Source organism: Xenopus tropicalis, chromosome 1, assembly GCF_000004195.4.
Source record: "Xenopus tropicalis strain Nigerian chromosome 1, UCB_Xtro_10.0, whole genome shotgun sequence".
Lineage (NCBI taxonomy): Eukaryota > Metazoa > Chordata > Amphibia > Anura > Pipidae > Xenopus > Xenopus tropicalis.
This window is the reverse complement of record NC_030677.2, coordinates 40,672,477-40,691,499: the sequence shown is the minus strand read 5'-3', so window position 1 is coordinate 40,691,499 and position 19,023 is coordinate 40,672,477. Positions and strand designations below refer to the sequence as shown.

General features: G+C 39.5%; 1 protein-coding gene across 6 annotated transcripts in view; it reads right to left on the bottom strand.

The window, feature by feature from the left end:
- Positions 1 to 5,535: 5,535 nt before the first annotated feature.
- Positions 5,536 to 19,023, bottom strand: part of exoc1 (exocyst complex component 1) — a 32,596-nt gene continuing 19,108 nt past the window's right edge. For 2 of the 6 annotated variants that reach the window (XM_012956379.3, XM_012956385.3), the window contains exons 12-20: positions 18,760 to 18,804; positions 17,781 to 17,944; positions 17,517 to 17,627; positions 14,650 to 14,714; positions 13,857 to 14,085; positions 11,790 to 11,973; positions 10,510 to 10,709; positions 8,358 to 8,552; positions 6,317 to 7,243 (exon numbers count right to left, since the gene is read on the bottom strand). In XM_012956379.3, the coding sequence (XP_012811833.2) occupies positions 7,091 to 7,243; positions 8,358 to 8,552; positions 10,510 to 10,709; positions 11,790 to 11,973; positions 13,857 to 14,085; positions 14,650 to 14,714; positions 17,517 to 17,627; positions 17,781 to 17,944; positions 18,760 to 18,804 (1,346 nt within the window). In that variant the 3' untranslated portion in view covers positions 6,317 to 7,090. 6 annotated transcript variants of the gene reach the window in all.

Genomic DNA, 19,023 nt, shown 5'->3' with positions numbered 1-19,023 from the left:
AGCATGCGCATATCTGTGCATGTAGTAACTCCGCCTACTCATCAACGTCAGCTGGGAAGGTGGCGTTTTGGGTTGGGATTTGTAGTAAAATGTTTAATTTGTCTATGACGTTTCCAGTTCTTTTGATCTTAGAAAGTGGTCATGTTGTAAATGTTGTGTTCGAATAAGGTCTTCGCTTTGAATTCAGAGTTTAAAAAGGAAGCAAATCTGCAGCTAATATGTGCCTGTGTATGGCCACATTAAGGCAAAGTAAACCCTCTAGTATTAAAATATATGTGCCCAGGTCTAGGAGTGCTTGAATTGGGTTGTAGCCTGCAACAAAGTCTGTAACATATACAGACCATCCAATGACTGCATTCTCTAGATAGTTGCTGAGAAGGAAATGTGGAAAGGTTCTGGCCATGGCTTATAGCCAGACCGCTGCAGAAAAAAGCTGTTTTAAAAATAATTTCTACATTATACCCAGGACCCCAAAAAAATAAAGCAGCATAAAAATCAAATTGTATACCTTTAATACATGGCTTAAATATCGTTGTAGTATTTTACCTTTGTATTCTGCAGGAAATCAAAATATTACAATGTGCTTTTTTTCTTAGTGGAACAATTTGAGATAAATTGAAAGTTGTACTCCCCACCACATTTTAAATCACTAAGTTGGGGGTGCATTTAGGGTCTAAAGAAAAAAGTTTTGATTTGCTTCAGTGATATAACAAACATCTTTTGCTGTGGGCCTAAGCAGCAAGCCTTGTCACTGAATAGAGAGTTGGGAAGTTCCCCTGTAGTGATGTGTGGCAAGCACTGTGTTCCTATTGCACTTGTCAGGAATAATGGAAATGACAGAACAGCTGCAACCGAAGCCAAACAGTTACATGCTACTGCTAGGTGGCCAAGCGGTTTCTCAAGTGTCCCAATTCTTTTTCTTTCCCTAAGCAAGTCATGAAAAGAAATAAAGACCATGTGTATTTTTTCCCACAAACATGTTCTGGGTTATGGTCCTGCAATATCCCAAAACATCTTAGGGTAAAAACACATGAAGCTACTTAGTAGCAGCTACTTGCCAGGGCTACTAAATGCCAGAAAATACCCTGCCATAGACAATACTGAGAATCGCCTCTGGTAAAACACATGTAGAGACAATTATCAGTAAATGATCAGCATTGTCTATTTTAGTAGCTGTGACAAGTAGCTGCTACTAGCAGCTCTGTGTGCCTAATCTCCCCAGAATCCCACTGGCAAGAATGCAAATTGCCGGTGGGATGGCATACACAACGCTACGATTTCCCAAAGTTTCCATGAGCGGCGACTTCAGGAAATCATAGCAACGCGTATGCCATCCCACCGGTGATTTACATTCTTGCTGGTGGGATGGCATTGCGGGGAGATGTCGCCCCGCAGTAACGAAGATTTGTCGCGGGGCGACTAATCTCCACGTGTGCCACTGCCCTTAGGGTGAAGACACATAGAGCTACTAGTAGCAGCTACTTGACACAGCTACTAAACACCCGAATATACCATAGACAATATTGAGAATTGCCTCTGCTAAAACACACCTAGAAACAATTAGCATTCTAGGTCAGCATTGTCTTTTTTTTTTAGTAGCCACAAGAAGTAGCTGCTACTAGTAATTCCGTGTCTTTACCCTTAGGTGTGAATAAACCCACATTTGAATTCTTCTTTTCCCCCGTGTTCTTTCATGGTTGCAGTGAAGACACAAGAATATATGTTGCAGGATGCAGCTTGTAGTCATGTTGTATTATAAAAAATATGATCCTTCTGATTTCAGAAGGATCCAGCGCTACACATTAGAACTGCTTTCAGATTAACTTTTGTTTCTCCTACTCCCATGTAACTGGAGGAGTCCGAAGCCAGACTTGGATTTCTTTCTATTGAGTGCTATTCTGATACCTACTGGAAGCTGCTATCTTGCTCCCTTCCCATTGTTCTGCTAATCAGCTGCTGGGGGGCAAGGAGCGGGGTAATATCACTCCAACTTGCAGCACAGTACCCTGGGAAATGAAGAATATGGCTAGCCCTATGTGAAATTTCTAAATTAAATATAATAAAAAACCTGTTGGCATTTTTGAAAAACTGATTTTAATGCTGGAATTCTGCTGGAGAAGCTTTATTGGTGGGTTTAGAAAAACACACATTTTCCCATGACAGTATTCCTTTAAGTAATCTGCCTTTGGACTTGGCTCTCATGATAGAGACTTTTGTTAAAATCCTTGTGGCAACTTATTTTGACCTTGGCGTGGTCCCAATCCTCTAGTATCCTGATATCAATGGCTGCCTTTAGTACCATAAAAACCTTGTCAAGTGCTATATAAATAATATTCATGTGTGAAACAGCTATTGTATTGTAAACAACTAACCTGGCTTTCAAGCAGGAGGCATGTCAGTTGCTGATGTAAATACATTCAGCTTTTAAAGTTACATCCACCAAGGGGAACACAGATACCAAGATGTTGAATGATAGGTGGAAAGAGGTTTAAAAAAAAAAAAAAAAAAAAAAAAACTTACTCTTACCCATAGTGCAAAGTAATAAATAAGGAACTTCAACTTTTGCTCCTTTCCATTCTGATTTAATTCCCAAATTTGTGTAGGACTGCAATCTGTTTAAAGGGAATGTAGATCCTCTAAACAAAAAGCTGATCTGCTAGCCCACCAGTGGCACACAGGGCCTTAATACTCTTTGTACTCCCCCAACCGTAACCAACTACGATATGGAAGACAAATGGAAATATATTGAGAGGATGAATGGTAATTTTATTATATTATAAACACAATTCATTTTCCCACAGTTAAACATTTAAAATACAATGTTAAACATATTTGCAGTCATGAGGCCAGCATTTCTTTATTTCTGAATAGTAGGGATGTGTTTGGCATATTATATGTAAATAGTAACATGCCCTGAACATCATCGAAAGAAAATATATGTGGAGGGGAGACTTATAGGAAATGCAGTCAGTTACTGGGATACACACAGTTGCAATAAAAATTCACCAAATTATTCCACCCAATATGTTTCATCTTGGGTTTTGCCCAAAATCCCTCTGTGATGTTGGGTACAATGAAATTTAGGTTTAGATTATATAAAGTGTATGGTCACCTAAGGCAATTTTTAGATGGTGTTTTTATGATGACATTTACATAGTAGTACTGCAGTTCTCCATTTGAACTGGTATCTGAATGAGAGACATCAAAATGATAGACAGCCTTGACAAAAAAAGTTAGTAAGCAAAAAGTATATATGTAGAGAGAAAATATTTATATAGAGAAAGATTGCTTCAATATACATTCATGTAGGCTGAAGTAATCTAAACCAGCGTTTTTTAACCGCTGTTCCGCGGCACACTAGTGTTGCCTGGTGTGCCGTAGGCAGGGCCGCAATTTTTACTTTCAAAGGGGGCCCGGCGATGCTACAGTTTTTCTTAGTAGCTCGGGCCCCCTTTAATAAAATCCGGGCTGTAGTAAAATGCTGCTGGGCACCAATGTATTAGGGGGGGCCACGGGGCACACTGCTGCTGGGCACCAATGTACTAGGGGGGCTGGCTCTTGGCACCAATGTACTGGGGGGCACTGCTGCTGGGCACCAATGTACTAGGGGGGCACTGCTCTTGGCACCAATGTACTAGGGGGGCACTGCTGCTGGGCACCAATGTACTAGGGGGGCACTGCTCTTGGGCACCAATGTACTAGGGGGGCACCGCTGCTGGGCACCAGTGTACTAGGGGGCACTGCTCTTGGCACCAATGTACTAGGGGGGCACTGCTGCTGGGCACCAATGTACTAGGGGGCACTGCTCTTGGCACTAGTGTACTAGGGGGGCACTGCTGCTGGGCACAGAGTTAAATTTTTTAACATTTTCTAATGGTGGTGTGCCTCGTGATTTTTTTCATGAAACAAGTGTGCCTTTGCCCAAAAAAGGTTGAAAAACACTGATCTAAACACTGCAATTGGTCTATATTTTTGTAGTCATTTGCAAATGTCAAAAATAATCAAAAAGCAAAGTACAGGTATGGGACCTGTTATCCAGAATGCTCGCGACCAGGGGTTTTCCGAATAAGGGATCTTTCTGTAATTTGGACCTCCAAAACTTAAGTCTACTAAAAAATCATTCAAATATTGAATAAACCCAGCAGGCTTGTTTTGCCTCCAATGAGGATTAATTATATGTTAGTTAGGATCAAGTACAAGGTACTGTTTTATTACAGAGAAAAATGAATTATTTTAAAAAATTTGACTTATTTGCTTATTAAGGGGTCTATGGGAGATGGCCTTTCCATAATTTGGAACTTTCTGATAAGGGATCCCATACCTGTAATTGCAAGTTAGGTTTTCTTTTCAATGAATAGCTTTTAGTCTCTTGTTCATACCAATGGCAATTTGATAGGTCAAAAGATAAAAAACCCTTAGGGCTCTGGCACACGGGGGAGATTAGTCGCCCGCGACAAAACTCCCTGTTCGTGGGTGACTAATCTCCCCGAGTTGCCTACCCCTGCCATCCCACCGGCGAACATGTAAGTCGCCAGCGGGATGGCAGACGCGGCGGCGCGATTTCGCGCATCTGCCATCCCGCCGGCGACTTACATGTTCGTGGCCGGGTTGGCGGGTCATGGCAACTCGGGGAGATTAGTCGCCCGCGAACAGGGAGTTTTGTCGCGGGCGACTAATCTCCCCCGTGTGCCAGAGCCCTTACATGACAGGGAAATACCTGCACCAACCCACCACATTAGTGGGGAGAAGCCCCACTACTGATATTGAGGGGTTGCAGGAGAATGGAATGTACAGGGGCTACAGTGGTAGTTCCAGAAGTACCAGCATCTGGACCCACCATCCACCTGAACCAAGCAAACCGATCTAAACCCACCCAAATCACTAGTCATTAAGCCTAACAACCAGAAAGTAGTTTCAGTGCAAAAGTGGAATGCTATATAAAAGTGCTGATATTTTAATATAACTTAAGTATTTAAAATGAAAGCACAATTCTCTAGAAAACTTACTTGCCTAACTTCACAAAGAACTGTATAATAGTAATTTATCTTTCAGATTCTTCCCTCCTGCCAAATGTAGTAGTCCAGTTCTGCTTTTGAAATTGTCACTTATTTTAATGAAAACTCTATATCCAAGCAGGCGTTTATATTTTCCAAGCTCCCTGGGCATGCAGAGGGCAAGATACCATGTTCTGGTAACCATGCAGTTACTGAGCCTTCTACACTGCCTTTAATAGATAAGCCCCTTTGCTGTGTTGGTTTCTCTTACACAAGAGAGAAAGAGAGTATTCTGAAACAAGTCTAATGTATAAATCATGAACCATATGGCTGCCTTACTCATACTCTGAATAAGATTAAAGGAGGAGTTGTATTGATGCAGAGTAATTACCCTTATATTTAGAAAGGTATACTACGTCATTGAATAATATATTAGAACAGTTGCTTTTGCAAAGGCAGTGCAATCAATAAGAACTAGTTACACCAGCACTTCTCTGGTATATAAACAGATCCAGGGAAGCTATGAATTTGCACATGGTTCTGACTGAACAATGTATTTAATGTTTAAAGAATGAAAACAATGATTGGTTGCTAGGGGTAACTAGACAGGTACTCTGGATTGGTTAACTGAGTTTTTTTTCAGATTGGCCAATTCAGGAATTCAAAATGGCTTCCGATCCATTCAGTTTCCTCATTGATTAGAACTTTAAAATATTTATAAGGTTTCTGTAATGTGATGTGAGGGTCTGCCAACGAGTAAGTGCTACGGGTAGCACAAAATGCTTTTTCCTATAATGATTTATATTATACGTATTCACCTATAAATATTTAGCTAAACATAGGGGCACATTCATCAAAGTACAAGTTAGAATCCCGAAATGGGTAAAATTCAGATTAAATACGATAATTTCTGATGATCGGAAATACCACGAATATGCTTACGAAGAAATCACAATAGTCACGATAATATGGTGATCCGAAAGTCACGAAATTTTCATATCCGAACGATCGTAAACGGCAGGAAAACAGCACAAGGGCTGCAGAATATTTCTTTAATGGCATATAATCATTAATATGATCTGGCCTGCAAATATGGGTTAATTTAGATAATTGTCCCACTTTATGGGAAATGGTAGGACAAAACTGCTCTAATACAAAATTAATTATTATTTACAGTGGCTTTTGCCTTGACATACATGCAGTAAATATAATATAAACAAGACTAGGGAACTAAACATAACACCTTATTTAAATGGATTGTTCACCTTAAAATGAACTTTTAGTATGATGTACAGAGTGATATTCTGAGACAATCTGCATCTGGTCTTCATTGTTATTTTATTTGTGGTGTTTGAGTTATTATTTAGCTTTTTGTTCAGCAACTATCCAGTTTGGAATTTCAGCACCTTTCTGGTTGATAGGTTCTAAATTACCCTAGCAACTAGGCAGTAGCTTAAATGAGAGAATGAATAGAAGAGGACTTACATAGAAAGATAATTAACAAGTAAAAATAACATAATAAAATTGTGGCCTCAATGAGCAATAGTTTTTTGGCTGCCAGGTCAGTGACTCCCATTTTAAAGTCAGAAATAAGAAAGCCACAAATAATTCAAAAACTATGCAAAACAAAAATAAAGACCAATTGAAAATTAGTCCATTTGTCCATTTTATGGTGAACTACTCTTTTAGGAGGGCTTGGCTCAGTCATTCAGAATCTTAAAAAATATTCAGATTCTTTCTCCAAAATTCAGATTTTTTTCAATGCCCTAAAACTGGAGACATGTAGAAGAATTTTAGAAGTAGTAAGGCAGTTATAATGCAGTGTCTTTTCTGTAAAGGAAATAGAACCTGTGCAGTCCTTTCCAGTGCTCATTACAGTACAGTATACCACCTTCAGCTACACAGAAAAATACTGAGGTTAAAAGAGCAGTATAGTCTACATAAGTTCACAACTGAACAGCTGCAGTTGGATCGGTCACTGAAGGAGCACAGCCCTGAATAAGATCAGCAAAGCTTAATTCATTGCCTTCAGCTGTTTGTTTAGACAAACAGTACATAAAGTGCAGTTCAATGTAACATGTTTGGCAAAACTGCCACTAATGGGACTGTGCAATACTAGAAAAATATTCCAGGATTTCTTGAATTGAAAACTCCATAGTGATTCCAACTCCTGTGTAGCATTTCTCAATCAGACCTTCAAAGTGCTTGTACTGGCGGATAAATTCATCCTGCATGGAATGCCACACCACCTGCCATGAACAGACAGTTAAATTGCTTGGTTAATCTTTATTTCAGAAACTGCATCACATGAAAAAAGGTATGTATGTATTGGGCAATTCATTTGGCACCCAGATTGACTCTTTTGCTTACGCCTACATTCACTTGTCTTTGGTCGGCTAAGGGTATTGGCACGCAGGTACCAGGCCAACTTCTGCTTAAACAAACCTTCTGAGCAGAGTTCCAACTGTCACCACTATGTGTGATTTCCATTAGATTACTATGGCAAGTGATGAAAGGTGGAAAGGAGCATTTTAAAGCCCGCTGTTTTCCAACGAATGGCAGTGCCCCATGTGCTCTCAACTTAAGGCCAATATCAGTCAAGGCATCTGGCGCATATTTTCGGCAAGCTGAAAATCGCTTGCCAAAAATAGCACCATCCGCCTCCTACCTGTGCCTGCACCCGAATGAATGAAATACGCTCGGGTGCAGGCACATGTAGCTGATATCCACCAAAAAACGCGAGACTTCGTATCTTTGGCGGATATCGGCTACATATGCCTGCACCCAAGTGTATTTCATTCATTCGGGTGCAGGCACAGGTAGGAGGCGGATGGCGCTATTCTCGGCAAGTGATTTTCAGCTTGCTGAAAATATACGCCAGGCGCCTCATCTGACATTAGTCTAAAGGATTTTCAACTCATAACTGAGATGCAAATGAGGACGTATCATTGCCAAATGGAACACATTATTTTAGCAACCAGATAATAACCTTAGGGACATTAACCCTACTGTAGCTCAGAGCAAGTAAAGGCAATGTTATTCAATTTTGTGCAACAGGAGAATACGACTTCTGCCAGGCCAAGTAGCCTGAAGCGATTTTGACCATCGCACTAGGTGCACTTAAAAGTCCCGAGATTTTAAAGTTCTTTGGGTTTTAAAGAGAAAATATTAGCCTATACACTGTACTATGAAAATGTCTAAAAAAAAAAATGGAGACCCTTGTCCCTCTATCGGGCAATTATGGAACTAGGGATGATCCCATAACAAACACTTATTTTCTGTTTTCCTGACATTATAATTATTACAGGAAGCATCACTACAACTGTAATCATATATTTTGTTTTTTTTGTAATGTGATTTTACCTGTAGCAAGTTCTCCTCTTCACAGAGATGTTTGTCAACCTTTCGGTACAAGTTCTCCAGCCCTTTCTTTACTTCCTTGCCTGGATAATCCTTTATGACTTTTCGAAGCTCTTGCTTACTGAATGCTAACTGGTAGCTCACTTCATCATACCCAATACCCTGGGCAACTCGAGCTTTGACACCTTCAAAGAAAATCTTAACATGCAAATAGCATTGTTAGATGAAATAAAGGCAAGGAATTTAGCACAACACAATGATCATATGCAGTTATGTGTCAGGAGGTCATTGTATCCAATCTACATTAAAGGAGAAGGAAAGGCTAATAAAGAGTTAATCTCAAGCTGCAGGCATACCTTCAGTTCTCTCAGCAGTGCCCTTAAATCTGCCCATATTTCTCTACGTTCAGATGATCAACGCAAAGTTCTGTAAAGAAAATTCCCATAATACCACACTCCTGCACCAAGACCGGTGTACAGAACGTAAGCTCTTGCGAGCAGGGCCCTCCCCCTAGTGTATCCAATCCTCATCCAATGTAACTGCAAACCATTTTTGTGAATTGTTGATATGTACATGTTAACCCTCTATTCTGTAAAGCGCTGCATAAATTGATGGCGTTATATAAATAATGATAATAATATGCTCGGTTAGTAAGACTATGAGGAAGCTTCCTGCTGATTGGCTGAGATCCCACATTCCTAAGGGGGGAGGGAGTTCTTAGCATTCGTGAGGGAAGGGGGAGCAGCAGAGGAGAGAGCTGCGTGTCTCTGGCACAGGGAAAAAAACAGACAATAAATCCTGTTTCTTTTGAAAGAGAACTCAATGCAGCGTTTCTGTGAGCGCTTTTGGCTGTATTTACATAGACCTTTCTGATAAAGCTTACTTAGTTTTTACCTTTCCTTCTCCTTTAAGTTATAGCGTGTCTTTTTGTACTAAATTTCCCAGTATGAACTTCTGACACAAGCTCATTCTTGTCACATAAACACTTATCATAATGCTGCAGTGGCACAATCAAGTCTTTGATGTTTCATAGTGCATCATCCAAAAAGTGGCTTGTTCCTTTACCCTAGGATATATTAAATAGTAGTGCTGGGCGGTATACCTTTTAATACCGAATACCGGTGTTTTTTTTTTAAATGATATTCATTTGGGATATACCCCAATACCGTTGTGTCAGGGTATTCACCCCCGCCCCCTAAGTGCGCATGTGCGCTCCCTTATCCTGATCTCACGCCGACCCGGAACGTTGTATCAGCGCCGCACCTGGAGCTCAGCGATCAGCAAAATGCCGATGCGATTGCTGAGCGCGATGAGAGCCCTGAGTACAGTGACCCTTGTGCGGCGTCCCGCCCAGGAGTGCCGCCTGGTATGGAGGTCGTGCTTGGTCAGGAGCTTGGCCACGGGCTCCCAGTTGCTCTCCTCTGGTGAGTTTCTCGCCTGGGCGGCAAGTTGCAACTTTACTTATCCAGTTGTATGCTGTTCGTTCTGCATCTGAGCTTGCTAGGCACGTATGTCATTGCACATAATGTATAACAGATATCCACTGACATTGCACATACCGCGTCCGCCCTGCTTATATGAAAACCAGGGAGCCTTTTGGATGTTACTTGTGTATATGTGTGCTCATGTGTCTTTGTGGCCAGCATAACTTGCTACATGTATTTAATGACTGGCCATGCAGTGTAATTTGGTTCTCTCTATGCTGTGTCCCGGCTGCATGCAATGCCCCACTGTGCTTGGGATAGGCTGCTTTCTGCATGTATGGAACAGTATCCAGTATAGATGTAATTGTGAGATGATACATTAAATATACTTAAAAAATACCGTCAAATACCATGACACCAAAATAATTTTGAAAAATACCGTGATATAAATTTTTGGTCATACCGCCCAGCTCTATTAAATAGGTACTACAGCACTCACTCCCTACTGACACCAATGGTAATTTGCAGCTAAAGGGATTCCTCTTGGGTTTGGCCTTCTCTCCCCTGCCATAATTCATTTTTATGGTGCTTAGTCTGCTGAGAACTCAAACTACTAATTAAAGTGAACCATTCTAACATTATCATATATATAAATTAATAAATTAGAATTAAGGGACCGTGTTTGGGGCCCCCAAACGGAGTGTTGTATTTTTGAAGAAAAAAATGCTTACATTTAGTTTTTCCAGTGGATGTCCAAGAGAAACTATGACGTATGACTGCAAGTGGTCACCATATTTCTGTTTAGCTTCTCTCTTCTCTGCTTCCAGACATGATATCTTTAATCGAGAAAGGGTGGCAAAAATATGGTGGAAGTTTTCCATCATGACCACGTCCCTAGGCGTCTTCTGGCTTTCATTAGCTACTTTCTCAACTGGAAAATAAGCACAAATACATGTAGCAAATGTTCCTACCACAGTTATCTCCATTGATTACAATTATCCAGTAGTATGGAAAAGACATGGGTCAGTGGTTTAGCCGCAGGACTAATCATGGTTTGGGTTCAGAACTCTCTGATCTAATTCCGAAAAATGAAGACCAATTGCCTATTACTTTAGGAAACCATTGTCTACATCCAGACTGTCCAATTGGAGGCCCAAAGGCTACATGTGTGTATTATAACCAGTAGTGGTATATTATCCTTTTAAATATGAGAGATAGTTCCTAATAAAGTAAACAGATTATTTAAGGTAACACAAGTCTATGAGCTTGTGCTTTTAAATAGGTTATGGGATTCTAAGGAACCAGGGATACTGTAGTCCCTTAGCCGTAATTCCAATTGCATCTCTATACCAGAGGATGCTGAGTGCTATAGTTGAACCAAAGAGCAGGCTGGAAATCTTAGGGTCATATTTTAAAAAGGCCAAATAAATAGTTCAACATACAATTGGCTAAAAGGAACTCATAAGTCACTACACAAAAGAATAGGGCTGTGGAGATCATTTTTGGCAAACAATGTGGGAACTCTTCACATTTTGATAAATTTGCTGTGTCTTGATGCACAGTGCAGAGTGTTCATTCAATAACTCAACTTATTATTTGGCATGGAGCTCTGCTATAAACCATATGTGGCAAATGCAGTTTAATCTTAATCTAGGAATAACAGCAGCACAGTTTGAAAATATATTTACTGGATGTGTGATCCAATAAATGATCTTATTGGGCCCATTTTCAAAAATTCTTTCTCTCCTCAGCAACCGGCAGCAGTAGGAAAATCAGAAAGCCAATATTTAAAAACCGTTAAAAGAAAAGTTACTTAGAATAAGTCCATCTATAACTAAAAATATTTCCTTTAGGTTAGACAACCTAACTTTAAGGAAAAACAGAACAAGGTTAAGGAAACACAATTCAGCAAAAACTAAAGGGCTTAAAGTTGCCTGTTCTTGCTCAAGCAGCCTGTGTGGTTTCCATGGCAACACTCCACTGCAACATATTTCTGTGTTTAGGACCTTACCATTTATAAAAACACCCTTGATAAGTTTTGTGTAAGCTTTATCCAGGTCTCCCCGTCTCTCTGCTACTCGAAAGATTGATTCTGCAAGCTCAGCAAATTCCTCAAACCCTGAAACGAATGGAAGGATGCCAACTTTGCTTTTCTTCGAAACCTTTACTTCCTCCATTTGCTTGATCTGATTAATCTGCAGGGCAGGCACACAAGTGATAATGGAAGTATTACAATCCATTAAGAAAGTCAACTTGACATCTCACAAACCCACATTATTTACCTATAGGATATACTGCTAAAAGCTCATGTTTTGCTGTTAAGCGCTTTATCTATAACAGATGAGATGTCTCACATGCTCTGAAAGTCTCCACTAAACACAGAGTATAACAATTTGGCAGTTCAAACTTTGTAATTAATAAATGCATAGGAAAGATTCTGCCCTCAACTCATTGAGAATCTACAACTTGGTTTAATTCTCCTACAATAAGAGAAAAAGACAGACTATAGATTTATGCAACAATCTGTTCAGTGGAATCTGTTCAGGGGTGAATCGGTCCCATTTCACAAAACACACTGTCAAGTCAATGGGCAACTTTTTTTTGCAGCCGTTGTAGTCTATGGGTGTTTTTTTAGTGGCGAAACCTGGCCAAAAATTTTGCTCAACGTTTTTGTTAATACACATTGATCTCTTTGTTTTACTCTCTTTAGACCATTGTAGTTTATTCCAAATAAACCTGCAATCTGTATACCATTTGTCTTTAATTATGCTATGAAGATCAGCCAACAGAACTTAATGTTTCAGTCTTCTGTTGTACAGATATTTGTCCTGTGGAACTTTGAAACTTCTTTCCTACAAAATCAATGGTGGTCAAAATCTTATTCTGTCTAGTTTGTGGTTATGAAAAGATCCTATATTTTCTTTACCCCTTTCCCTGTTAGCAAATTAGAATCTATGCCACTGGTACTCTACAACATCCTTGCCAGCTATGTAGATTCAATATTGTTGGTAGGGAAATAGTATGTAACAAGGATGGAAGGGGGTTTATATACATCTGACTGAAGGTTCTCAGTCATCCAGGTCATGGTATATCTGTAGCAATAAGTCAAATCGACTGGACTTGCAGTGTTTTTCTCGAGGACGTTTCCCTAGGCAGGAACCGAGGCGGCCCACTTGAAAGTCGCCCATGGCCCGGCGGTTGGGGACCCCTGATATACATCATATAGCCACAGGTACTTTAATTTAAGCATCATTAAGACTCACTTTTCTTTGCAAAGTTAAATATCAATGGCAGTCTGCACACATGTATACTTTTAAATATATTTTTATACTTTATATTTATTTCAACCACTAACTGCAGACGTAAAAATGATGCCACTGGCAGATAAGGTAAAGAGTGCCACCAATATAGATTCTGTTTCCAGGTTCCATTTAAATGAGTGCATAAACCAAGTTGTTAGGCAGCAAGCAGGGCAGCTGCCACTGCTGGTATTTAAAGGGTTTATATCTCTTTCATACAAAATAACACTTGCCAAGAAATATCTTGTTTGCAGATACTAAACAGATATAGTCATGAATATCATATATTTTCAGTTTCTAGTATGACTGGCCTGTTAAGTTGACAATATATTTACTCAACAGTTCAGCCCAGTCAATAGTGCAGTATAACAAAGCACTTGAAAACAGCATAAACTTCATGTTTGCTGTTTAACAGTTAATCTGGCCATACATGCAATGTTGATATTGTACGATATTTGATGCATGTATGGCAGCTCGACGAGGCGACCGATATCACACAAGGCTGTGGATATCAGTCAACTCGTCGATTGGGTGGGTTAAATGATTTTGACCTTCAATGGCACCAGAGCAAAATCAACGTTCAGGGCTGAATTGGCAGAAGGAGGTAGAATTCCTATTGTTTCTACCTCTATATCTGACGATTCAGCCCTGAATGTCTGTGGAGGGTGGGAACGATCTTTTGTGCAAAGATTGAAAATCTGTACATTTATGGCTACCTTTAGTTAGTGAAGTCACTGCCTGCAAACATCCACTGAGACAATGAATAGCAAGAAACTTACTATGCACTTATCAAAGTTCCGCTTCACGGTGACAAGGACATTGCCTAATGTAGTGCTGAGAAAAGAGGCTGAGTCTACATTCTCTGCAGTCCATACATGGTGGCTCATTTTAACCAGCATGTACAATGAATTAAAGCTGTCGATCTTGTCACCTAAGGCAATAAGGCTGTTCAGTTCAGGCTCAATGCAGCGGAAAATGTAATTCATCATCTGTCTAATCATTTCTTTTCTACAAAAAAAAAAAATGAAGTAAAAGAATGGATTAAGTCAGTAAAATGCACTTTCAAATGACTAGAAAATACCATCCACTACCTAGCATTTCACAAAGCTACAGGGTCACAGAAGGAAAAGTATCTCAGATACAATCTCAGATACACTGACAGTCCACACCAACCAGGTTACCAAGCAAGGTGATAATAAGATAGGAATATATAATGATACAGTGGCAAGGATAGAGAAGGTGGGGCACAGAACTTCTTAAGAATAACGGTTCCACACTTAGCATGAAAATAAATTTTACATCCCCCAGTTATTTAGGCTTCCTTGTTCTTTTAAATGGTTCCATCGTAACAAGATTAAAGGCATGTAGATAATTTCATAAGGCAAGACAAGTGAGAATCAGAATACATTGCCCATCATAAGGAAAAATTATGTGAAATTATATGAGAAGCAGATTTACAAGGCAATTCAGTATGTATTATCTGTATTCTGGCAAAAGATTAGAATGGTAAAACCCTGTTTCCAGGTTCATGTCAATCATATGGACAATTAAATGGGAAAAGTCAGAACATACTCTGACTGTGCTCCGGTGTTTTGGGTTCGAGAGGAAACTCCTCCATCTGACTCGTCTGTTTCGCCCTTGAAAAGACAATGGAATTAGTACAAGAAGGAAGAACTGAAACACACTGCTTAGTTATGCTTTCATAGTCAATAAAACAGAAATCCATGAGCTACAGACTAAAATACATTGGCTAATTGCACATCCAACTGTCAATGATAAGACTACTGGTAGCCCAGGGCCAAGAGTATTACAAGTTACGGAATAACAATGGGACTAATATCCATAATCAGTCTTAGCACTGGGCACATTATATGTTACAGTTAAAGGAACAGTAACACCAAAAAATGAAAGTGTATAAAAGTAACTAAAATATAATGTGCTGCTGCCCTGCACTGGTAAAAGTTGTGTGTTTACTTCAGAAAGTCTACTATAATTTATATAAATAAGCTGCTATGTAGCCATGGAGGCAGCCATTCAAAGGAGAAAAGGCACAGGCACTTAGCAGATAACAGATAAAACACTATTGTATTCTACAGAACTTATCTGTTATCTGCTTTGTAACCTGTGCCTTTTCTCCTTTTTTCCAGCTTGAATGGCTGCCCCCGGGGCTACACAGCAGCTTATTTATATAAACTATAGTAGTGTTACTGTAGCAAACACACCAGTTTTAACAGTGCAGGGCAACAGTGCATTATATTTTTATTACTTTAAAGCTCTTTCATTTTTTAGTGTTACTGTTCCTTTAATAAGCAGTACTAAAAATCTGACATTGAGGTAGTGCTGGGTGGGGTTGAACCTAAACCTAAACCTCCCTGAAGACAATTATAGGACAGGTTTTTAACAACCATAGCATTGGGTAAACTTGATGTATAGGAGATTTATTTAGCTATATAAAGGAGTGGGGGATTAGGATTTTTCTGTTTCTTAACTGATAAATTAATTACTGCACCATTGTTATATTGTTTACAGTACAATATAACTAACACATTACAGAAATGCAAAGCATTTGTTTCATGATGTCCATGTGGCATTTTTTAAAACACATTATTGAACCCAAGACCCAGCTCCTTGGAGCAGGCTTGCTCTGATTTCGTTTTCATGCTGTTACAGATAATAACACTGCCCCCAGAACCATATTAGGGGAGGCAAGGTCAGAACTAGCAGTAGAGTGGCACTGGAGTGCCTATTACTGATCCATTAAAAATATAAGTGAGACAGACTTTAAGAAAACCGCAACAGATAAATGAAATAAATTATTTATGCCTTCATAAATTACATTTACTAATCTTCCCTCTATGCTTTTTAACAACATTCCTTAAGAATTTTGTGGTTTACTTATCCGAGAAGGCTAACATCATAAGCTTGTTAAGTCAAACCATGCTGTTTCTGTCTGACCTTTTAAAGGAAATACTGCTTATGATTGCTGGCCATCACACAGGGCACTGAATATGTCCTCACCATTTTATTCTAGTGTGCATGATTATCGATATCGGGCTAATCAAATTACAATGAGAGGCATAGGTGCCGTCTGATCGGGGACTGCATCAATGAGCCGATGCAGCCCCAATCCTAAGCAAAATCAAACCTGATAAATATTGGCCCGTCGGGGGTGCCCATACATGGGCAGATAAGCTGCTAATTCGGTCTGTAGGACCAGAATCGGCAGCTGAAATCTGCCCTTTTATGGGCACCCTTAGATCTGATGGATGGGCAGCACCCACAGAACAATGCATTTAAAGATTTCTAGAGAAGAGAGTACTGCTTGTCATGTAGGATTAGTGGGAACACCTATTTGCGCATGCAGAAAAGTAAGGTGAAGGCAATATAGATTACGCTGGCAGGCAGGGCCAGTCAGTGCTGCCATGGGCCCCTCCCGCTGCTGCCAGGCTGCTCACCCTGCCCACATGACCACTGCCATCTGCACTAACCCACCTCAAGAGCCAACTGGCTCCAAGACAACTTGGTGGGAGACTCAAACGGTTGTCAAATCCTTCCACCCAGGCCCAGGCCTTTGTTACCTTTACATATAAACAGGCCTGCTGGCAGAACAAAGATGGTGGCTGCGAGTTCCTCTGAGGACATCATTTATTGTGAGAGAGTAAAAGTAAAATCTTGTTTGGAAAGAACAATGTGGCAATTCAAAAGGGTTGATGTTATGCTACTTTCTTTGTCCATTAAAGGGACTTTACAATTACAAATTAAAGGGAATTTACAATTACAATTTTATCATAACGTAGTGCAATTTTTTAGTTTATACTTTAAATGTGTCCTGATTGGGCAAAGACTAAAACTGCCTATATACAATGAGATTCCCTACTTTGGCAAAGATCAGATTGTACAGCGAGCCTATGGAGACTCATTGGACTAAATTTTAAAACTTGCTGAGAGATATCTCACAGATTTTTGACTAGATACCAGGCCCTCCTGAAAGCCCCATACACAGGCTAATGAGATGCCAACTCCATCTGGAGGGATAATCTCAGCAGCTATTATTAGCACATGTATGGCCACCTTACCTTAAAGAGAATTGAAAAAATAACGCAAGATTGTTGCACTCCATATAATTTTACTAAAAGTCCCAAAGTTTGCACAAGGTTCTCTAACCATAGCGACCAATAAGATATTTGCCAGTAGATACCACATACTGATTGGTTAGTATGGATAACAAGACCTGGTGCAAACTATGGGACTTATAAAATCGCCTCTTTATGTAAAATTATTTAAATATCATTTAAAAAAAAAAAAAAAAATCCTGCCCTCCACATGCATAGACCCTAGGGGAAAGAGGGTCATGAGTCTAGTTTAAAATAGATTGCTGTAAAAACCTGCAGGTTAAATAGAATAGTAAAGCAAATAAATAAATGCAGGGTGTGCCTTACCATTGGAGTTCTAGACATATTCTGGTGCTGAGAAAGGTTAAAGAATTTACTGATGAAGTCTTGTTCTGCCAGACATAGTGGCTCCAGTTCACTTAATACCTGTTCAAAGATCTGAAAAAGAAAAAGTTGCACTGGGTGTATACACATTCACCTGCACATTCATGTACTGAAACACTCCTGAATCAATGCTTCACACGTCTAAAATAAGTCACAATATAAGATACTGGTTACTGGTTAGACTGCAGATTGTAGTGTAGGACCTACCTTATCAAATTTAGTTCTATCGGCTACATCCAGGTCAGAAGCAGACATGTTGCCCATGTCCAGCAGCGATGAAGACTGAGACCTGCGGCTCCCAGTGCTCTGGACAGATAGCTTATTGAGACTTGATGTGGATCCTGTTAATTTCCCAGAACTTCCATGGAGACCTAAAATCCCAGCAAATAAAAAGTTCTATAGGATTCATTAACTAACACAGGTGCTAATTTGCACAAGTGCCAATAGCAACTCATTAATTAATTCTGATAAGTCATTTCCAAGTTAGAAAACTAATTGGCTGCAACTGCATTGTGTGATCTCCAAGAAACATATATATACACTATGAGTCACAAATTTGTTTTCAATTGAACATTTTAGTTACACATGTGCCTTGCCATGTTTAAGCGACTAAATACTCTGGCACTTGCCAGATGTGCAAGTCAGTATATGCACTTTTTCCATCACTCACATTTATGCTTTTTATATATGAAAAAATACAGCTTTTGTCAATTTACTATTACTACTCGGGATAGGAGTCTGTCTGGGGCACAACACTGGAGGAGTAGCCTGTACTGTACAGATGGAATGTTCATTATTACAACACCGTTTTTTTTAGTTTATGTCACCTCTATTTATACAGTTACTTCTCTATACAGGTAAAGGATCTTTAATTCCAAATGCTTGGGACCTGGGGTTTTTAGGATAAGCAATCTTTTTAAGTGATCTCCATACCTTAACTCTGCTAAAAAAACATTTAAACATTAAATAAACTCAACAGGATTGTTTTGCCACCAATATAGATTTATGCAGCTTAGTTACCATCAAGTACAAGGCACTGTTTTATTATTACAAGGAAAAAATTCATCATTATTAAAATGTAGAATTGTTTATAATGGGATCTATGGGAGATGGCATTCCCATAATTCCAAGCTTTCTGTAGGAACACACCCCCTCATCATGCAATGATCACACCAAGAATACTCACTCTCTGTTTCTTGTTTGACAGCAGTTTCCTTTCGAGGTAGCGTAGCTGGGGTTGAATTAGATTGCAAGCATCAAAGACAAAGATGCATTAGGAAAAACAGGCATTTTAGAGAACATGCACAAGAGAAAAGTTAGAAAGTCTCGTTAGAAAGACATGCTGAAGGCGTTTAAAAAGCATTACTGATGTTCATTACATGAAAGGCCCAATACAATACACAAATATAGCAATGGAATGAAATACTGACAGCCATATCTGAACTACCAT